This window comes from Oncorhynchus nerka, linkage group LG6 (genome assembly GCF_034236695.1).
Source record: "Oncorhynchus nerka isolate Pitt River linkage group LG6, Oner_Uvic_2.0, whole genome shotgun sequence".
Classification (NCBI taxonomy): domain Eukaryota; kingdom Metazoa; phylum Chordata; class Actinopteri; order Salmoniformes; family Salmonidae; genus Oncorhynchus; species Oncorhynchus nerka.
Window position 1 is genome coordinate 92729490 of NC_088401.1, and position 21431 is coordinate 92750920.

Sequence of the window (21431 nt, forward strand, 5' to 3'; positions counted from 1 at the left end):
AACAAACCTGCCTGAGGGATCAGAGATGGTTGTTGACTCTGAAAACATATTCCCCTGCACCAAAACAAACCTGCCTGAGGGATCAGAGATGGTGTTGTTGACGCAGAAGGGGATTTGTCTACTTATCAAAATTGCAGTTCCTCTTCCTTTGGAGTTAAAAGAGGATGCAAAAACGTGTCCTACCCATTCCTCTTTAGTTTATTGTGTTTACTGGATGTAAGACGTGTGTCTTCTTTCGGTTCTGTTGGCGCGTTCGATTTCCAACGGCTTGGTTAAGTTGATTATGCCTAGGACATCATGGATCCATTGAGTGAAGAAACGGACCGGGTCACAGCCCTTGCTGTTCTCTTTCAATCCCACCACAGGGATATCTGGTTCTCCATCTAGTCTACCTTGTTTTTGAGATAGACATTGTCCTTCTGCAGCTCTATCAGAACCTGGTCATGTCTAGTGACGGTATATTCAACTGTGCTAATGCACAACTCAGCCTCAGTCGTTCTCAAAAGGAGATCATTCAGGGAGGATTTCAGGTCGTCAATGGAAGAATGTTCAGAGTTTAGCCGATTTCTTGTCAATTTTCAAAGACCTTTGTTACCATCTTGAATTTCCCAGAGGAGAGTAGCAAGCATGTCGGCAGGCTCAGAAGAGGCTGCTGAGAGCAACAGTCTGGAACTGTTGTCTGAGATATGAGGGCTAATGCTAATCTTGCTAGCTGTAGCGTTATCGTTATCTTGGCAATCAACAACGTTTTGGTCATCCTTTTTGCGTCTCGGCCATGGCTTTTTGGGAAAGTAAATACTTGACAATTTATCTGCCGATGTTAGAATATTGTTTCAACGTTGTTATTTAGGTAATAATAGGATAACTTTGAAGAGCTCGGTTTGTCAACGCTCAGCTCCGAGGCATCACGTGCTCCCCAAGTTGCAGGGGTTTCAGGGCACAAGCGGGGAGCCCAGCCAACAACGAGTTGCAGTATACAGGAGATGACCTGTGCCTGGATTAGGACCTGCGCCGCTTCCTGTGTGAGGTCGTACTCTACTGATGCTGTAGCTCTTGGAGCGGGTCTTTGATGTTATCAGAAAACGACAGGGTGTTGTCCAAGGTCACGCCAAGGTTCTTTGCATTCTATGAGAGCGGCCTTCCCCGGGAGGAAGAGCAGCTCCACCTTGTTGAGGTTGAGCTTGAGGTGGTGGGCATAAATCCAAGATGAGATATCTGCCAGGCACGGAAAGATGCGTGTCGCCACCTGGGTGTCAGAAGGGGGAAGGAGAAAAGTAGTTGAGTGTCATCCTCATAGCAATGATAGGAGAGACCATGTGAGGATATGACAGAGCCAAGTGACTTGGTGTATGGAGAGAAGAGGGCCTAAAACCGAATCCTGGGGACACCAGTAGTGAGAGTACGTGGTACAGACGCAGATCCTCTCCGTGTATTTGGGGCGGCAGGGTAGCCTAGTGGTTAGAGCGTTGGACTAGTAACCGGAAGGTTGCAAGTTCAAACCCCCGAGCTGACAAGGTACAAATCTGTCGTTCTGCCCCTGAACAGGCAGTTAACCCACTGTTCCTAGGCCGTCATTGAAAATAAGAATTTGTTCTTAACTGACTTGCCTAGTTAAATAAAGGTAAAAAAAAATGTATTTATTATGGATTAGTTCTGCCAAGGAAGCAGCTACTCTTCCTGGAGTACAGCAAAATTAAGGCAGTTATACATTAAAATAAATATATATAATACATTCATAACACACTGCATTCCCTCAGGCCCCACCACCACATATATACAATACAAAATCCATGTGTATGCATGTTCAAACAGACAGCTCGGTGCATTCAACATGTCAATACCTCTCACAAATACAAGTAGTGATGAAGTCAAGCTCTCCTCAAATCAAATCAAATCAAATTTTATTTGTCACATACACATGGTTAGCAGATGTTAATGCGAGTGTAGCGAAATGCTTGTGCTTCTAGTTCCGACAATGCAGTGATAACCAACAAGTAATCTAACTAACAATTCCAAAACTACTGTCTTATACACAGTGTAAGGGGATAAGGAATATGTACATAAGGATATATGAATGATATATGAATGAGTGATGGTACAGAGCAGCATACAGTAGATGGTATTGAGTACAGTATATACATATGAGATGAGTATGTAAACAAAGTGGCATAGTTAAAGTGGCTAGTGACATAAGAATGCAGTCGATGATCTAGAGTACAGTATATACATATGCATATGAGATGAATAATGTAGGGTAAGTAACATTATATAAGGTAGCATTGTTTAAAGTGGCTAGTGATATATTTACATCATTTCCCATCAATTCCCATTATTAAAGTGGCTGGAGTTGGGTCAATGACAGTGTGTTGGCAGCAGCCACTCAATGTTAGTGGTGGCTGTTTAACAGTCTGATGGCCTTGAGATAGAAGCTGTTTTTCAGTCTCTCGGTCCCAGCTTTGATGCACCTGTACTGACCTCGCCTTCTGGATGATAGCGGGGTGAACAGGCAGTGGTTCGGGTGGTTGATGTCCTTGATGATCTTTATGGCCTTCCTGTAACATCGGGTGGTGTAGGTGTCCTGGAGGGCAGGTAGTTTGCCCCCGGTGATGCGTTGTGCAGACCTCACTACCCTCTGGAGAGCCTTACGGTTGAGGGCGGAGCAGTTGCCGTACCAGGCGGTGATACAGCCCGCCAGGATGCTCTCGATTGTGCATCTGTAGAAGTTTGTGAGTCTCCTCCACTTTGACCCACGAGAGCTTGACATGCATATTATTCATGTTAGCTCTCTGTGTACATCCAAAGGCCAGCTGTGTTGCCCTGTTCTGGGCCAATTGCAATTTTCTTAAGTCCCTTTTTGTGGCACCTGACCACACGACTGAACAATAGTCCAGGTGCGACAAAACTAGGGCCTGTAGGACCTTCCTTGTTGATGGTGCTGTTAAAAAGGTAGAGTAGCGCTTTATTATGGACAGACTTCTCCCCATCTTAGCTACTGTTGTATCAATATGCTTTTTACCATGACAGTTTACAATCTAGTGTTACTCCAAGCAGTTTAGTCATCCCAACTCGCTCAATTTCCACATTATGTATTATAAGATGTAGTTGAGGTTGAGGGTTTAGTGAGTGTTTTGTTCCAAATACAATGCTTTTAGTTTTAGAAATATTTATGACTAACTTATTCCTTGCCACCCACTTTGAAACTAACAAACTCCCCTATCTTTAGTTGTTACTTTCCTGTAGTTTCCCCTATCTTTAGTTGTTACTTTCCTGTAGTTTCCCCTATCTTTAGTTGTTACTTTCCTCTAGTTTCCCCTATCTTTAGTTGTTACTTTCCTGTAGTTTCCCCTATCTTTAGTTGTTACTTTCCTGTAGTTTCCCCTATCTTTAGTTGTTACTTTCCTCTAGTTTCCCCTATCTTTAGTTGTTACTTTCCTCTAGTTTCCCCTATCTTTAGTTGTTACTTTCCTCTAGTTTCCCTATCTTTAGTTGTTACTTTCCTCTAGTTTCCCCTATCTTTAGTTGTTACTTTCCTCTAGTTTCCCTATCTTTAGTTGTTACTTTCCTGTAGTTTCCCCTATCTTTAGTTGTTACTTTCCTGTAGTTTTCCCTATCTTTAGTTGTTACTTTCCTGTAGTTTCCCCTATCTTTAGTTGTTACTTTCCTGTAGTTTCCCCTATCTTTAGTTGTTACTTTCCTCTAGTTTCCCCTATCTTTAGTTGTTACTTTCCTCTAGTTTCCCCTATCTTTAGTTGTTACTTTCCTGTAGTTTCCCCTATCTTTAGTTGTTACTTTCCTGTAGTTTCCCCTATCTTTAGTTGTTACTTTCCTGTAGTTTCCCCTATCTTTAGTTGTTACTTTCCTCTAGTTTCCCCTATCTTTAGTTGTTACTTTCCTCTAGTTTCCCCTATCTTTAGTTGTTACTTTCCTGTAGTTTCCCCTATCTTTAGTTGTTACTTTCCTCTAGTTTCCCCTATCTTTAGTTGTTACTTTCCTCTAGTTTCCCTATCTTTAGTTGTTACTTTCCTCTAGTTTCCCCTATCTTTAGTTGTTACTTTCCTCTAGTTTCCCCTATCTTTAGTTGTTACTTTCCTCTAGTTTCCCTATCTTTAGTTGTTACTTTCCTGTAGTTTCCCCTATCTTTAGTTGTTACTTTCCTGTAGTTTCCCCTATCTTTAGTTGTTACTTTCCTCTAGTTTCCCCTATCTTTAGTTGTTACTTTCCTGTAGTTTCCCCTATCTTTAGTTGTTACTTTCCTGTAGTTTCCCCTATCTTTAGTTGTTACTTTCCTGTAGTTTCCCCTATCTTTAGTTGTTACTTTCCCCTATCTTTAGTTGTTACTTTCCTGTAGTTTCCCCTATCTTTAGTTGTTACTTTCCTCTAGTTTCCCCTATCTTTAGTTGTTACTTTCCTCTAGTTTCCCCTATCTTTAGTTGTTACTTTCCTGTAGTTTCCCCTATCTTTAGTTGTTACTTTCCTCTAGTTTCCCCTATCTTTAGTTGTTACTTTCCTGTAGTTTCCCTATCTTTAGTTGTTACTTTCCTGTAGTTTCCCCTATCTTTAGTTGTTACTTTCCTGTAGTTTCCCTATCTTTAGTTGTTACTTTCCTGTAGTTTCCCTATCTTTAGTTGTTACTTTCCTGTAGTTTCCCCTATCTTTAGTTGTTACTTTCCTCTAGTTTCCCCTATCTTTAGTTGTTACTTTCCTGTAGTTTCCCCTATCTTTAGTTGTTACTTTCCTACAGTTTCCCCTATCTTTAGTTGTTACTTTCCTGTAGTTTCCCCTATCTTTAGTTGTTACTTTCCTGTAGTTTCCCCTATCTTTAGTTGTTACTTTCCTACAGTTTCCCCTATCTTTAGTTGTTACTTTCCTCTAGTTTCCCCTATCTTTAGTTGTTACTTTCCTGTAGTTTCCCCTATCTTTAGTTGTTACTTTCCTACAGTTTCCCCTATCTTTAGTTGTTACTTTCCTGTAGTTTCCCCTATCTTTAGTTGTTACTTTCCTGTAGTTTCCCCTATCTTTAGTTGTTACTTTCCTACAGTTTCCCCTATCTTTAGTTGTTACTCAGCCTTTGCTTCCTTTTCTCCAGTTGTAAGTTTTGGCTCATTCATTCCAGCAACGTAGCACCTTGCATCTCACTGCTGGTTTGTTTCTGAAGCTAGAGCAGGGTCCTGGTTGGTCCCTGGATGGGAGACCAGATACAGCTGGGTTAGTGGTAAAAAAAATAAATGTGGGGACTCATGTAAAATAATAACAAATATAAATTATTCACATGAAAATTCACAGGATTTGTTCATGTTTTTGTTTTGTAACGGCGGGGCCTCTGAGTTTGAATTCTTTCTAACAGCATGTGGTAGTGTGTGTGTGTGTACAGTATATAACAGCAGCCCAGAGGGAGCCTTCTTCACATGACCTTTTCACATAAAGACGGTCAAAATAAACTCAGCAATCTCTGCTGTCATCAAATATATGAACTCTGATGAGCTATGTGATATACATGCTGTGTATGTGTCTGTGTAGCGTCGCGAGGTGGCTAAGACGGTCTTCTGCTTGGTGGTGATCTTTGCACTGTGCTGGCTACCGCTCCATCTCAGCCGCATCCTGAAGAAAACGATCTATGATCAGAATGACCCCAACCGTTGTGAACTACTCAGGTACACACGCCACGCCTGCCCGGTGGTCCATTGTTCTGTGGTTCCTGACTTCCTGTTGATGTGATGCTGACCCCTGATCTATAACCCCTGTAGTTTCCTGCTAGTGATGGATTATATCGGTATCAACATGGCGTCTCTCAACTCCTGTATCAACCCTGTCGCTCTCTACTTCGTCAGCCAGAAGTTCAAAAACTGTTTCAAGGTGAGAGTATTTTATCATACAGCTGTCTGCAGAAATGGAAAATGAAAACCTCTATTTAATCTGCAGCTGTTATGAACCCTCTACCTCTATTTAATCTGCAGATGTTATGAACCCTCTACCTCTATTTAATCTGCAGCTGTCATGAACCCTCTACCTCTATTTAATCTGCAGATGTCATGAACCCTCTACCTCTATTTAATCTGCAGCTGTCATGAACCCTCTACCTAAATTTAATCTGCAGCTGTCATGAACCCTCTACCTCTATTTCATGAAAGAGATAAAGGGATTGCAATGTACCAAAATTCAGATAGAAACTAAAGCTGAGGCATTGAATCTAACTCGTATTTCTGTGTCTGTAGTCTTGTCTGTGCTGCTGGTGTACAAGGAGCAGGAATGTGATTCCAGAGAGAGATGGTGTCCGCTGGAAGGGAAGCTGTCATGGCAACGAACTCGACAGAACAAGCTCTCGTTCCAGTCAGAAATACACCTCCACCTAAACACACACACACACACACACACACACACACACACACACACACACACACACACACACACACACACACACACAGGTACATTCATGCATGAACAAACACTAGCCCTTCCCTCCTGTCCAGTCCAGCTAAACCCAACCTAACCCAGCCCCATCCCCCCTCCTTCTAAACCCAACCCAACCCAACCTAACCCCGCCCCATCCCCTCTCCTTCTAAACCCAACCTAACCCAGTCCCATCCCTCTCCTTCTAAACCCAACCTAACCCAGCCCCATCCCCTCTCCTTCTAAACCCAACCTAACCCAGTCCCATCCCCTCTCCTTCTAAACCCAACCCCGCCCCATCCCCTCTCCTTCTAAACCCAACCTAACCCCGCCCCATCCCCTCTCCTTCTAAACCCAACCTAACCCAGCCCCATCCCCTCTCCTTCTAAACCCAACCTAACCCCGCCCCATCCCCTCTCCTTCTAAACCCAACCTAACCCAGCCCCATCCCATCCCCTCTCCTTCTAAACCCAACCTAACCCAGCCCCATCCCCTCTCCTTCTAAACCCAACATAACCCAGTCCCATCCCTCTCCTTCTAAACCCAACATAACCCAGCCCCATCCCCTCTCCTTCTAAACCCAACTGAACCAGCCCCATCCCCTCTCCTTCTAAACCCAACGTGAACCAGTCCCATCCCCTCTCCTTCTAAACCCAACCTAACCCAGTCCCATCCCCCTCCTTCTAAACCCAACCTAACCCAGTCCCATCCCCCTCCTTCTAAAAACCCAACCTAACCCAGTCCCATCCCCTCTCCTTCTAAAAACCCAACCTAACCCAGTCCCATCCCCCTCCTTCTAAACCCAACCCAACCCAACCTAGCCCCATCCCATCCCCTCTCCTTCTAAACCCAACCTAACCCCGCCCCATCCCCTCTCCTTCTAAACCCAACCCAACCCAACCTAACCCAGCCCCATCCCATCCCTCTCCTTCTAAACCCATCCTAATCCAGTCCCATCCCCTCTCCTTCTAAACCCAACCTAACCCAGTCCCATCCCCTCTCCTTCTAAACCCAACCTAACCCAGCCCCATCCCCTCTCCTTCTAAACCCAACCCAACCCAACCTAACCCAGTCCCATCCCCTCTCCTTCTAAACCCAACCTAATCCAGTCCCATCCCTCTCCTTCTAAACCCAACCTAACCCAGCCCCATCCCCTCTCCTTCTAAACCCAACCCAACCCAACCTAACCCAGTCCCATCCCCTCTCCTTCTAAACCCAACCTAACCCAGCCCCATCCCCCTCCTTCTAAAAACCCAACCCAACCCAACCCAGTCCCATCCCCTCTCTCCTTCTAAACCCAAGTAACCCAGTCCCATCCCTCTCCTTCTAAACCCAACCTAACCCAGTCCCATCCCCTCTCCTTCTAAACCCAACATAACCCAGCCCCATCCCCTCTCCTTCTAAACCCAACCTAACCCAGCCCCATCCCCTCTCCTTCTAAACCCAACCTAACCCAGCCCCATCCCTCTCCTTCTAAACCCAACCTAACCCAGTCCCATCCCCCTCCTTCTAAACCCAACCTAACCCAGTCCCATTCCCCCTCCTTCTAAACCCAACCCAACCCAACCTAACCCAGCCCCATCCCTCTCCTTCTAAACCCAACATAACCCAGCCCCATCCCCTCTCCTTCTAAACCCAACCTAACCCAGCCCCATCCCTCTCCTTCTAAACCCAACCTAACCCAGTCCCATCCCCTCTCCTTCTAAACCCAACCTAACCCAGTCCCATTCCCCCTCCTTCTAAACCCAACCCAACCCAACCTAACCCAGCCCCATCCCCTCTCCTTCTAAACCCAACCTAATCCAGTCCCATCCCCTCTCCTTCTAAACCCAACCTAACCCAGTCCCATCCCCTCTCCTTCTAAACCCAACCTAACCCAGTCCCATCCCCTCTCCTTCTAAACCCAACCTAACCCAGCCCCATCCCCCTCCTTCTAAACCCAACCCAACCCAACCTAACCCAGTCCCATCCCCTCTCCTTCTAAACCCAACCTAACCCAGTCCCATCCCCTCTCCTTCTAAACCCAACCTAACCCAGCCCCATCCCCTCTCCTTCTAAACCCAACGTAAACCAGTCCCATCCCCTCTCCCTTGGCCCCATTCCCAGTCACATGTTCTTACTGGGACTGACGGGTCGACAATGCTGTGACATCACTGTGTAGCAATGAAACAGACAGCCTGCATCGGACGAAAACAAACCAATGACTAAAGCTATCCCTAATACTTACCATGGAGTGAAGCAAAGCTATCCCTAATACTTACCATGGAGTGAAGCAAAGCAAAGCTATCCCTAATACTTACCATGGAGTGAAGCAAAGCAAAGCTATCCCTAATACTTAGCATGGAGTGAAGCAAAGCAAAGCTATCCCTAATACTTACCATGGAGTGAAGCAAAGCTATCCCTAATACTTACCATGGAGTGAAGCAAAGCAAAGCTATCCCTAATACTTACCATGGAGTGAAGCAAAGCAAAGCTATCCCTAATACTTACCATGGAGTGAAGCAAAGCTATCCCGAATACTTACCATGGAGTGAAGCAAAGCTAGCCCTAATACTTACCATGGAGGGAAGCAAAGCTATCCCTAATACTTACCATGGAGTGAAGCAAAGCTATCCCTAATACTTACCATGGAGGGAAGCAAAGCTATCCCTAATACTTACCATGGAGTGAAGTAAAGCAAAGCTATCCCTAATACTTACCATGGAGGGAAGCAAAGCTATCCCTAATACTTACCATGGAGTGAAGTAAAGCAAAGCTATCCCTAATACTTACATTTACATTTACATTTAAGTCATTTAGCAGACGCTCTTATCCAGAGCGACTTACCATGGAGGGAAGCAAAGCTATCCCTAATACTTACCATGGAGGGAAGCAAAGCTATCCCTAATACTTACCATGGAGTGAAGTAAAGCAAAGCTATCCCCAATACTTACCATGGAGCAAAGCAAAGCTATCCCTAATACTTACCATGGAGGGAAGCAAAGCTATCCCTAATACTTACCATGGTGCAAAGCAAAGCAAAGCTATCCCTAATACTTACCATGGAGTGAAGCAAAGCAAAGCTAGCCCTAATACTTACCATGGAGGGAAGCAAAGCTATCCCTAATACTTACCATGGAGTGAAGCAAAGCAAAGCTATCCCTAATACTTACCATGGAGCAAAGCAAAGCAAAGCTATCCCTAATACTTACCATGGAGCAAAGCAAAATCCCTAATACTTACCATGGAGCAAAGCAAAGCAAAGCTATCCCTAATACTTACCATGGAGGGAAGCAAAGCTATCCCTAATACTTACCATGGAGGGAAGCAAAGCTATCCCTAATACTTACCATGGAGTGAAGCAAAGCAAAGCTATCCCTAATACTTACCATGGAGTGAAGCAAAGCTATCCCTAATACTTACCATGGAGTGAAGCAAAGCTATCTCTAATACTTACCATGGAGGGAAGCAAAGCTATCCCTAATACTTACCATGGAGGGAAGCAAAGCTATCCCTAATACTTACCATAGAGTGAAGCCAGGCTAGCCTTAATACTTACCATACTGACATCTGAATTAGATGTTGAGTTACACATGATGACCAGACCAGACAAAAGCTAGTGTTTCTCACAGTAGCAGACAAGGTTTATCTCAATACTGGCATCAGACAGAGAGGGGCCAACTTAATGTCTGCAGGGCTGCATCATCATGTGATACACAGCACAGAGCAGAGCCAGGAGAGGACAGAGATGAAATGCCATGGCACATTAGAGTCATGCGGTCGGATCGGCTTCACAAAGACCGTTAACAAGCGACAGGTCAATCTCTGTAATAGTGTTATGATCATGTTAACAGCTGTTGTTTCGTCTTCTTACAGCTAGTGGTACTCTGTAGAAAGCCTTACCTGAGGTTGCAAAGTTCCCAGAACTTTCTCAAAATTACCAGGTTTTCCCGAAGTCCTGGTTGGTGGATTCTGGATTTCCTGTCTAGGCCTATTCTCTCCTGATTCTGGGAATCTTCCAAACCCGGAATGTCTGGAAAACCTGGGGATTTTTGGGAAAGTTAGCGTCATTTTGTAACCCTAATATAGCCTTCCCACCAGTATGTATACAGCTTCCAACTTGGTCTAAAGATTGCCTGAGTGCCTTCAGATGTATTTTTATAAAAAAACATCTTATTGCAAGACATTTTTTCAAACTGTCCAAATTATTACCACTTATCTTTACAAATACTGTATTATATGTTGTGATTATCATCAAATATATTTACTTTACCAATGTGTTTTCCTATTATGTAAAATATAACTATTGCTGGAGTTTTTCATATTAACAAAGCTTTTCTATTGAACCTATACCTGTATCTATTACCTGTATAACTAACCTGCCTGTATCTAATGCAGCAATAAATACTATTTTATCACATTGTGGTTTCAAACTCTCTGGATCCCAATATGGCTACAGTCAACCCTCAGAGAAATATAACTCTAGATTCAAAATGGTTAGAGTCAACCCTCAGAATAATATAACTCTGGATCCAATATGGTTAGAGTCAACCCTCAGAGAAATATAACTCTAGATTCAAAATGGTTAGAGTCAACCCTCAGAATAATATAACTCTGGATCCAATATGGTTAGAGTCAACCCTCAGAATAATATAACTCTGGATCCAATATGGTTAGAGTCAACCCTCAGAATAATATAACTCTGGATCCAATAAGATTATAGTTAACCCAAGTCAGAATAACATAACTCTCTAGATCCAATAAGATTATAGTTAACCCAAGTCAGAATAATATAACTCTGGATCCAATAAGAGGCCAGCATGTTACTCTACTCAGGCAGGCCAGCGTATTACTCTACTCAGGCAGGCCAGCGTGTTACTCTACTCAGACAGGCCAGCGTGTTACTCTACTCAGACAGGCCATCATGTTACTCTACTCAGGCAGGCCAGCATGTTACTCTACTCAGACAGGCCATCATGTTACTCTACTCAGGCAGGCCAGCATGTTACTCTACTCAGACAGGCCAGCATGTTACTCTACTCAGACAGGCCAGCATGTTACTCTACTCAGACAGGCCAGCATGTTACTCTACTCAGACAGGCCAGCATGTTACTCTACTCAGACAGGCCAGCATGTTACTCTACTCAGACAGGCCAGCATGTTACTCTACTCAGAAAGTCCAGCATGTTACTCTACTCAGAAAGTCCAGCATGTTACTCTACTCAGAAAGTCCAGCATGTTACTCTACTCAGACAGGCCAGCATGTTACTCTACTCAGACAGGCCAGCATGTTACTCTACTCAGACAGGCCAGCATGTTACTCTACTCAGAAAGTCCAGCATGTTACTCTACTCAGAAAGTCCAGCATGTTACTCTACTCAGAAAGTCCAGCATGTTACTCTACTCAGAAAGTCCAGCATGTTACTCTACTCAGAAAGTCCAGCATGTTACTCTACTCAGAAAGTCCAGCATGTTACTCTACTCAGACAGGCCAGCATGTTACTCTACTCTCCTGTTCAGACAGAACAGCGTGTTACTCTACTCAGACATTTTCATGTAAGGAAATCAGTCAATGTAAATAAATTCATTGGGCCCTACTCTATGGATTTAACATGACTGGCAGGGGCACAGAGGGGATAGGCCCACTCACTGGGCCATGACTACATGACTACGTGATCATGCACGTCTCCAACTGTATTATCTAGTTTGCAGACGATACAACAGTGGTAGGCATGATTACAAACAATGATGAGACGGCCTACAGGGAGGAGGTTAAAGCCCTGGCATAGTGGTACCAGGAAAATTACTTCTCCCTCAAAATAAAAAAAATGAAGGAGCTGATCGTGGACTTCAGAAGACAGCAGAGAAAGCATCACATCGCCGGGGTGAAAAGCATTCCTCGGCGTGAACATTACTGATCCAGGGATGGAGGTGGCGCCACATCGCCAGGGTGAAAAGCGTTCCTCGGCGTGAACATTACTGATCCAGGGATGGAGGTGGCGCCACATCGCCAGGGTGAAAAGCATTCCCTCGGCGTGAACATTACTGATCCAGGGATGGAGGTGGGGCCAAAACATTTCCACTCTTGACAGTAGAAATATTTTTGGGAAGTTTTAGAGTTAATTTTATGCTATTTCTACTCATTTTGCCTTGGGGAGTAGAGAAAATGCTGCAGTTTGTTGCAATTCTTTTTAAAAAGGGGGGCCGGCCCGCAAGTTGCCCATCGTTGATCTAAAAGGGCAATCAAAGCTGGGACCAAGAGACTGAAAATCAGTCTATCTACAGGCCATCAGATTGTTAAATAGTCACAACTAGCTGGCCTCCACCCAGTACTCTACCTTAGAGACTGCTGCCCTATGTACAGTACATAGTCATTGAACAATGGTCACTATAATAATACTGTTTTATCCATTTAATATGTACAGTTGAAGTCGGAAGTTTACGTACACCTTAGCCAAATACATTTAAACTCAGTTTTTCACACAATTCCTGACATTTAATCCCAGTAAAAAAATCCCTGTCAGGTCAGTTAGGATCACCACTTTTTTTTAAGAATGTGAAATGTCAGAATAATAGTAGAGAGAATTATTTATTGCAGCTTTTATTTCTTTCATCACAGAAGTTTACATACACTCAATTAGTATTTGGTAGCATTGCCTTTAAATTGTTTAGCTTGGGTCAAACGTTTCGGGTAGCCTTCTACAAGCTTCCCACAATAATTTGGGTGAATTTTGGACCATTCCTCCTGACAGAGCTGGTGTAACTGAGTCAGGTTTGTAGGCCACTTTGCTCGCACATGCTTTGTCAGTTCTGCTCACAAATGTTCTATAGGATTGAGGTCAGGGCTTTGTAATGGCCACTCCAATACCTTGACTTTGTTGTCCTTAAGCCATTTTGCCACAACTTTGGAAGTATGCTTGGGGTCATTGTCCATTTGGAAGACCCATTTGCGACCAAGCTTTAACTTTCTGACTGATGTCTTGAGATGTTGCTTCAATAAATCCACATAATTTTCCTACCTCATGAAGCCATCTATTTTGTGAAGTGCACCAGTCCCTCCTGCAGCAAAGCCCCCCACAACATGATGCTGACACCCCTGTGCTTCACGGTTGGGATGGTGTTCTTCAGCTTGCAAGCCTCCCCCTTTTTCCTCCAAACACAGTTATGGCCAAACAGTTCTATTTTTGTATCATCAGACCAGAGGACATTTCTCCAAAAAGAACGATCTTTGTCCCCATGTTCAGTTGCAAACCGTAGTCTGGCTTTTTTATGGCGGTTTTGGAGCTGTGGCTCTTCCTTGCTGAGAGGCCTTTCAGGTTATGTCGACATAGGACTCGTTTTACTGTGGATATAGATACTTTTGTACCTGTTTCCTCCAGCATCTTCACAAGGTCCTTTGCTGTTGTTCTGGGATTGATTTGCACTTTTTGCGCCAAAGTACGTTAATCTCTAGGAGACAGAACACGTCTCCTTCCTGAGTGGTATGATGGCTGCGTGGTCCCATGGTGTTTATACTTGCGTACTATTGTTTGTACAGATGAACGTGGTACCTTCAGGTGTTTGGAAATTGCTCCCAATGATGAATTTCTTGTGGAGAAATTTGTGGAGTGGTTGAAAAATGAGTTTTAATCACTCCAACCTAAGTGTATGTAAACTTCCGACTTCAACTTTATAGTCTTTTCAACAGTTTTGCAGGAGTTCCCACATATGCTGAGCACTTGTTGGCTGCTTTTCCTTCACTCTGTTGTCCAAATCATCCCAAACCATCTCAATTGGGTTGAGGTCGGGTGATTGTGGAGGCCAGGTCATCTGATGCAGCACTCCATCACTCTCCTTCTTGGTCAAATAACCCTTACACAGCCTGATAGTCCCACTAAGCGCGAACCAGATGGGATGGCATATCACTGCAGAATTATGTTGTAGCCGTGCTGCTTATCTATGCCCATTGAATTCTAAATAGATCACCGACAGTGTCACCAGCAAAGCACCATCACACCTCCTCCATGCTTCACGGTGGGAACCACACATGCAGAGATCATCCATTCTCCTACTCTGCGTCTCACAAAGACACGGCAGTTGGAACCAAACATCTCAAAATTTGGACTCATCAGACCAAAGGACAGATTTACACCAGTCTAATGTATATTTCTCGTGTTTCTTGGTCCAAGCAAAAATCATATCAAATTGAAAAATCAAAAATCATATCAAATTGAATTTGTCACATGCGCCGAATACAACAGGTCAAATACAACAGACAATGAAATACTTACTTACAAGCCCTGAACCATAAAATAATGAAAAATTAGTGTTAGGAAAGGATTTACTAAAATAAACTCGAGTAAAAAATAATGAAAGAAAAAAGAAAAATAACAATTAATTAAAGAGCAACAAAAAAATAATAGTAACAAGGCTATATACAAGGAGTACTGGTACAGAGTCAATGTGCAGGGGCACAGGCTAGTCAAGGTAGTTCAGGTAATATAATATGTACATGTAGGTAGAGTTAAAGTAACTTCTTATTGGTGTCCTTTAGTAGTGGTTTCTTTGCAGCAATTCAAATCAAATCAAATTGTATTGATCACATGCACCGAATACAACAGGTGTTGTATTCTTACAAGGAAATGCTTACTTACATGTAAGTAGAGTTATTAAAGTGACTATGCATAGATAATAACAGATTAGCAGCAGTGTAAAAGAGGGGGGTAGTCTGGGTAGCCATTTGATTAGCTGTTCAGGAGTCTTATGGCTTGGGGGTAGAAGCTGTTTAGAAGCCTTTTGGACCTAGACATGTTGCTCCGGTACCGCTGCCGTGCGGTCGCAGAGGGAAAAGTCTATGACAGTCTAGTCAGTCTTGTCTCCTCTGAACAGGTGATGTTGAGATGTGTGTTACTTGAACTCTGTGAAGCATTTATTTGGGCTGCAATTTCTGAGGCTAGTAACTCTAATGAACTTATCCTATGCAGCAGAGGTAACTCTGGGTCTTCCTTTCCTGTGCCGGCCCTCATGAGAGCCAGTTTCATCATAGCGCTTGATGGTTTTTGCGACTTCACTTGAAGAAACTTTCAAAGTTCTTGACATTTTCTTGATTGAAGAAGAAAATACTTGCTTGGGTCAAGAAACACGAGCAATGGACATTAGACCGGTGGAAATCTGTCCTTTGGTCCGATGAGTCCAAATTTGAGCTTTTGGTTCCAACCGCTGTGTCTTTGTGAGACACAGAGTAGGAACGGTTCCCACCATGAAGCTTGGATGAGGAGGTGTGGTGGTGTGGGGGCGCTTTGCATGGATGAGGAGGTGTGGTGGTGTGGGGGTGCTTTGCATGGATGAGGAGGTGTGGTGGTGTGGGGGCGCTTTGCATGGATGAGGAGGTGTGGTGGTGTGGGGGTGCTTTGCATGGATGAGGAGGTGTGGTGGTGCTTTGCATGGATGAGGAGGTGTGATGGTGTGTGGGTGCTTTGCATGGATGAGGAGGTGTGATGGTGTGGGGGCGCTTTGCATGGATGAGGAGGTGTGGTGGTGTGGGGGCGCTTTGCATGGATGAGGAGGTGTGATGGTGTGGGGGCGCTTTGCATGGATGAGGAGGTGTGATGGTGTGAGGGTGCTTTACATGGATGAGGAGGTGTGGTGGCGCTTTGCATGGATGAGGAGGTGTGATGGTGTGGGGGTGCTTTGCATGGATGAGGAGGTGTGATGGTGTGGGGGCGCTTTGCATGGATGAGGAGGTGTGATGGTGTGGGGGTGCTATGCATGGATGAGGAGGTGTGGTGGTGTGGGGGCGCTTTGCTGATGACATTGTCTGTGATTTATTTAGAATTCAAGGCACTCTTAACCAGCATGACTACCACAGCATTCTGCAGCAATACACCATCCCATCTGGTTTGTCTTTAGTGGGAATATCATGTGTTATTTGACTATCATTCTCTGCGTTGCATCGTGCTTAAGAACAGCCATTAGCCGTGGTATATTGACCATATGCCACACCCCTACGGGACTCATTGCTTAATTATACAATGGGTGGGTCTAGTCCTGAATGCTGATTGGTTAAAACTTCATTCCAGCCGGCGTCTATTCCAAAAGTTACCACCCATTCCAAATGTATGACGTTAAAATGCTTATTTACTCTGTTCCATCTGACTGCACAATCCACTGTCTCATCAGCCCAGCCAGGTAATTTATAAACTTGATCTCCACTATAAAAATCATCTAGACATTCTCATTTCCTTTAGACTAACATTTAGTTTAACAGTGGAGATGTGTATCGACCTTTTGCTGTCTGTCTCGCTGACATTGGCAATGTTGTTTCAATATTCAAATTCCACCTCCATCTGTCCCATAGTAATGAACGTGTCGGGAGTCGGGATGAGATCTCCATCTGTCCCATAGTAATGAACGTGTCGGGAGTCGGGATGAGATCTCCATCTTTCCCATAGTAATGAACGTGTCGGGAGTCGGGATGAGATCTCCATCTGTCCCATAGTAATGAACGTGTCGGGAGTCGGGATGAGATCTCCATCTGTCCCATAGTAATGAACGTATCGGGAGTCGGGATGAGATCTCCATCTGTCCCATAGTAATGAACGTGTCGGGAGTCGGGATGAGATCTCCATCTGTCCCATAGTAATGAACGTGTCGGGAGTCGGGATGAGATCTCCATCTGTCCCATAGTAATGAACGTGTCGGGAGTCGGGATGAGATCTCCATCTGTCCCATAGTAATGAACGTGTCGGGAGTCGGGATGAGATCTCCATCTGTCCCATAGTAATGAACGTGTCGGGAGTCGGGATGAGATCTCCATCTGTCCCGTAGTAATGAACGTGTCGGGAGTCGGGATGAGATCTCCATCTGTCCCGTCGGGATGAGATCTCCATCTGTCCCATAGTAATGAACGTGTCGGGAGTCGGGATGAGATCTCCATCTGTCCCATAGTAATGAACGTGTCGGGAGTCGGGATGAGATCTCCATCTGTCCCATAGTAATGAACGTGTCGGGAGTCGGGATGAGATCTCCATCTGTCCATCTGTCCCGGGATGAGATCTCCATCTGTCCCATAGTAATGAACGTGTCGGGAGTCGGGATGAGATCTCCATCTGTCCCATAGTAATGAACGTGTCGGGAGTCGGGATGAGATCTCCATCTGTCCCAGAGTAATGAACGTGTCGGGAGTCGGGATGAGATCTCCATCTGTCCCATAGTAATGAACGTGTCGGGAGTCGGGATGAGATCTCCATCTGTCCCATAGTAATGAACGTATCGGGAGTCGGGATGAGATCTCCATCTGTCCCATAGTAATGAACGTGTCGGGAGTCGGGATGAGATCTCCATCTGTCCCATAGTAATGAACGTGTCGGGAGTCGGGATGAGATCTCCATCTGTCCCATGGTAATGAACGTGTCGGGAGTCGGGATGAGATCTCCATCTGTCCCATAGTAATGAACGTGTCGGGAGTCGGGATGAGATCTCCATCTGTCCCGTAGTAATGAACGTGTCGGGAGTCGGGATGAGATCTCCATCTGTCCCGTAGTAATGAACGTGTCGGGAGTCGGGATGAGATCTCCATCTGTCCCGTAGTAATGAACGTGTCGGGAGGATCTCCAGTCCCCTGGATGAGATCTCCATCTGTCCCTGGTCCCGGGATGAGATCTCCATCTGTCCCATAGTAATGAACGTGTCGGGAGTCGGGATGAGATCTCCATCTGTCCCATAGTAATGAACGTGTCGGGAGTCGGGATGAGATCTCCATCTGTCCCCTGGTAATGAACGTGTCGGGAGTCGGGATGAGATCTCCATCTGTCCCATAGTAATGAACGTGTCGGGAGTCGGGATGAGATCTCCATCTGTCCCCTGGTAATGAACGTGTCGGGAGTCGGGATGAGATCTCCATCTGTCCCATAGTAATGAACGTGTCGGGAGTCGGGATGAGATCTCCATCTGTCCCATAGTAATGAACGTGTCGGGAGTCGGGATGAGATCTCCATCTGTCCCCTGGTAATGAACGTGTCGGGAGTCGGGATGAGATCTCCATCTGTCCCATAGTAATGAACGTGTCGGGAGTCGGGATGAGATCTCCATCTGTCCCATAGTAATGAAGTCGGGAGTCGGGATGAGATCTCCATCTGTCCCATAGTAATGAACGTGTCGGGAGTCGGGATGAGATCTCCATCTGTCCCAGAGTAATGAACGTGTCGGGAGTCGGGATGAGATCTCCATCTGTCCCATAGTAATGAACGTGTCGGGAGTCGGGATGAGATCTCCATCTGTCCCATAGTAATGAACGTGTCGGGAGTCGGGATGAGATCTCCATCTGTCCCATAGTAATGAACGTGTCGGAGTCGGGATGAGATCTCCATCTGTCCCATAGTAATGAACGTGTCGGGAGTCGGGATGAGATCTCCATCTGTCCCATAGTAATGAACGTGTCGGGAGTCGGGATGAGATCTCCATCTGTCTTTGGTAATGAACGTGTCGGGAGTCGGGATGAGATCTCCATCTGTCCCGTAGTAATGAACGTGTCGGGAGTCGGGATGAGATCTCCATCTGTCCCGTAGTAATGAACGTGTCGGGAGTCGGGATGAGATCTCCATCTGTCCCGTAGTAATGAACGTGTCGGGAGTCGGGATGAGATCTCCATCTGTCCCGTAGTAATGAACGTGTCGGGATGAGATCTCCATCTGTCCCATAGTAATGAACGTGTCGGGAGTCGGGATGAGATCTCCATCTGTCCCATAGTAATGAACGTGTCGGGAGTCGGAATGAGACAGACAGGCAGGCAGGCAGCGTTTCTCAGCCAGTTGAAATCATGAATTACCTGGCGTCATTATGGATATATACGAAGAAATATGGTAACATGAAACGAAGTGCAGCTAGTTTTCAGTCTTTCCAGCTTCAGTTTGAAGTGATTGTGTTAGCTGTGTTGTTGACTAGCTCCTCTGAACAACAGTGTCCTGACGAGAGGACACATTGCCAGGTGAAACCACACGTCATTAGCTCATTGTTATGGATCTGTCCAAATAAATGTCATTAGAAAACAGGTTAAACAAATGCAAACACTTTGCTGTTATTCTGGCTGCACTGCTTGACGTGGGGTTGGGCGATATGACTCAAATATCATATCATGGTATTTTTCTCATTTTTGACGGTACTGTAACGACCCTGCATTTATAAGCGCGGAAATCGACTCTGCCGCACGAGCTGTTACGGCCCAGTCGATAGTGCGCTGGACTTGGGGCTAGGTCGAGGGTTCGAGCTGTTACGGCCCAGTCGATAGTGCGCTGGACTTCGGGCTAGGTCGAGGGTTCGAGACTTGCTCCCTGCTTGTTTCAATAGCGTATTTTATGTTTTTGATTTCTAAATGTGCTTTATGAGTAGTGAGTGACCCTAGGGTGGCAACACATATTCTACATTATTTCAATGGGTCCTTCTCCATTCTGATTGGTTTATACTGTTCATTTCAACTTCAACCTAAAATCATTTTCTGGATTTCCATCCATTTCTGTATTTCCTGCACTCATTTGATGTCATTTCCACACTGCCACGATACGGGCTAAAATACCAGGCCTTATTTTAAACCCAATGTTGCAATTGTGATTTAGAGCATAAGACTTGGGTGAACTTTTGGAATCATGGAAATATGTTTATTGTAATTCTATATAAATAAGAGTGGGTACTTTGAATAGTGTTGTTTCACATGACAACGAATGAAAATGCCACGGAGGAATGATTTTGACCAGGTAGGAACCAAAGGGATGTTCCGTGTTTCCTAGGGGACCCTATAATCTTTGGCTACATTCAATCTTTATTCATGTAGCCAACATGTTCATGCTTCGCCTATCCCTCTGATTTAGAGGGTTAGGGTTAGTAACCCTAACCCTAACCCTATGCATCACCACCCTGGATGGCTCCGACCTTGAATATGTGGACACCTATAAGTACCTAGGTGTCTGGCTAGACTGCAAACTCTCCTTCCAGACTCATATCAAACATCTCCAATCGAAAATCAAATCAAGAGTCGGCTTTCTATTCCGCAACAAAGCCTCCTTCACTCACGCTACCAAGCTTACCCTAGTAAAACTGACTATCCTACCGATCCTCGACGATGTCATCTACAAAATTGCTTCCAACACTCTACTCAGCAAACTGGATGCAGTTTATCACAGTGCCATCCGTTTTGTCACTAAAGCACCTTATACTACCCACCACTGCGACTTGTATGCTCTAGTCGGCTGGCCCTCGCTACATATTCGTCGCCAGACCCACTGGCTCCAGGTCATCTACAAGGCCATGCTAGGTAAAGCTCCGCCTTATCTCAGTTCACTGGTCACGATGGCAACACCCATCCGTAGCACGCGCTCCAGCAGGTGTATCTCACTGATCATCCCTAAAGCCAACACCTCATTCGGCCGCCTTTCGTTCCAGTACTCTGCTGCCTGTGACTGGAACGAATTGCAAAAATCGCTGAAGTTGGAGACTTTTATCTCCCTCACCAACTTCAAACATCAGCTATCTGAGCAGCTAACCGATCGCTGCAGCTGTACATAGTCTATTGGTAAATAGCCCACCCATTTTCACCTACCTCATCCCCACAGTTTTTATTTATTTACTTTTCTGCTCTTTTGCACACCAATATCTCTACCTGTACATGATCATCTGATCATTTATCACTCCAGTGTTAATCTGCAAAATTGTATTATTCGCCTACCTCCTCATGCCTTTTGCACACATTGTATATAGACTGCCCATTTTTTTTTCTACTGTGTTATTGACTTGTTAACTGTTTATTCCATGTGTAACTCTGTGTTGTCTGTTCACACTGCTATGCTTTATCTTGGCCAGGTCACAGTTGCAAATGAAAACTTGTTCTCAACTAGCCTACCTGGTTAAATAAAGGTGAAATAAATAAATATGACTCAGTGCTTTTATTAGCGATTAGCGGCTAACACGATTTAGCTTAACTTGCTAAGAAAATACATACTATCTGTTTGCAGATGTAAGAAACACAAACTGATATTGTAATTATAATATTATATATATAATATTGTAATTATTAGTTTGTGGATTTATATTAAGAT

The 21431-nt window shown here is 44.7% G+C and overlaps 1 protein-coding gene across 1 annotated transcript in view; it reads left to right on the forward strand.

The window, feature by feature from the left end:
- LOC115126076 (endothelin receptor type B-like) overlaps positions 1 to 7095 on the forward strand; it is a 123772-nt gene extending 116677 nt beyond the window's left edge. Inside the window, exons 6-8 of the mRNA XM_065020021.1 lie at positions 5518 to 5651; positions 5745 to 5853; positions 6213 to 7095. Coding sequence (XP_064876093.1) covers positions 5518 to 5651; positions 5745 to 5853; positions 6213 to 6350 — 381 coding nt within the window. The 3' untranslated portion in view covers positions 6351 to 7095. The remainder of the gene's footprint in view (positions 1 to 5517; positions 5652 to 5744; positions 5854 to 6212) is intronic.
- The last annotated feature ends 14336 nt before the right edge of the window (positions 7096 to 21431 follow it).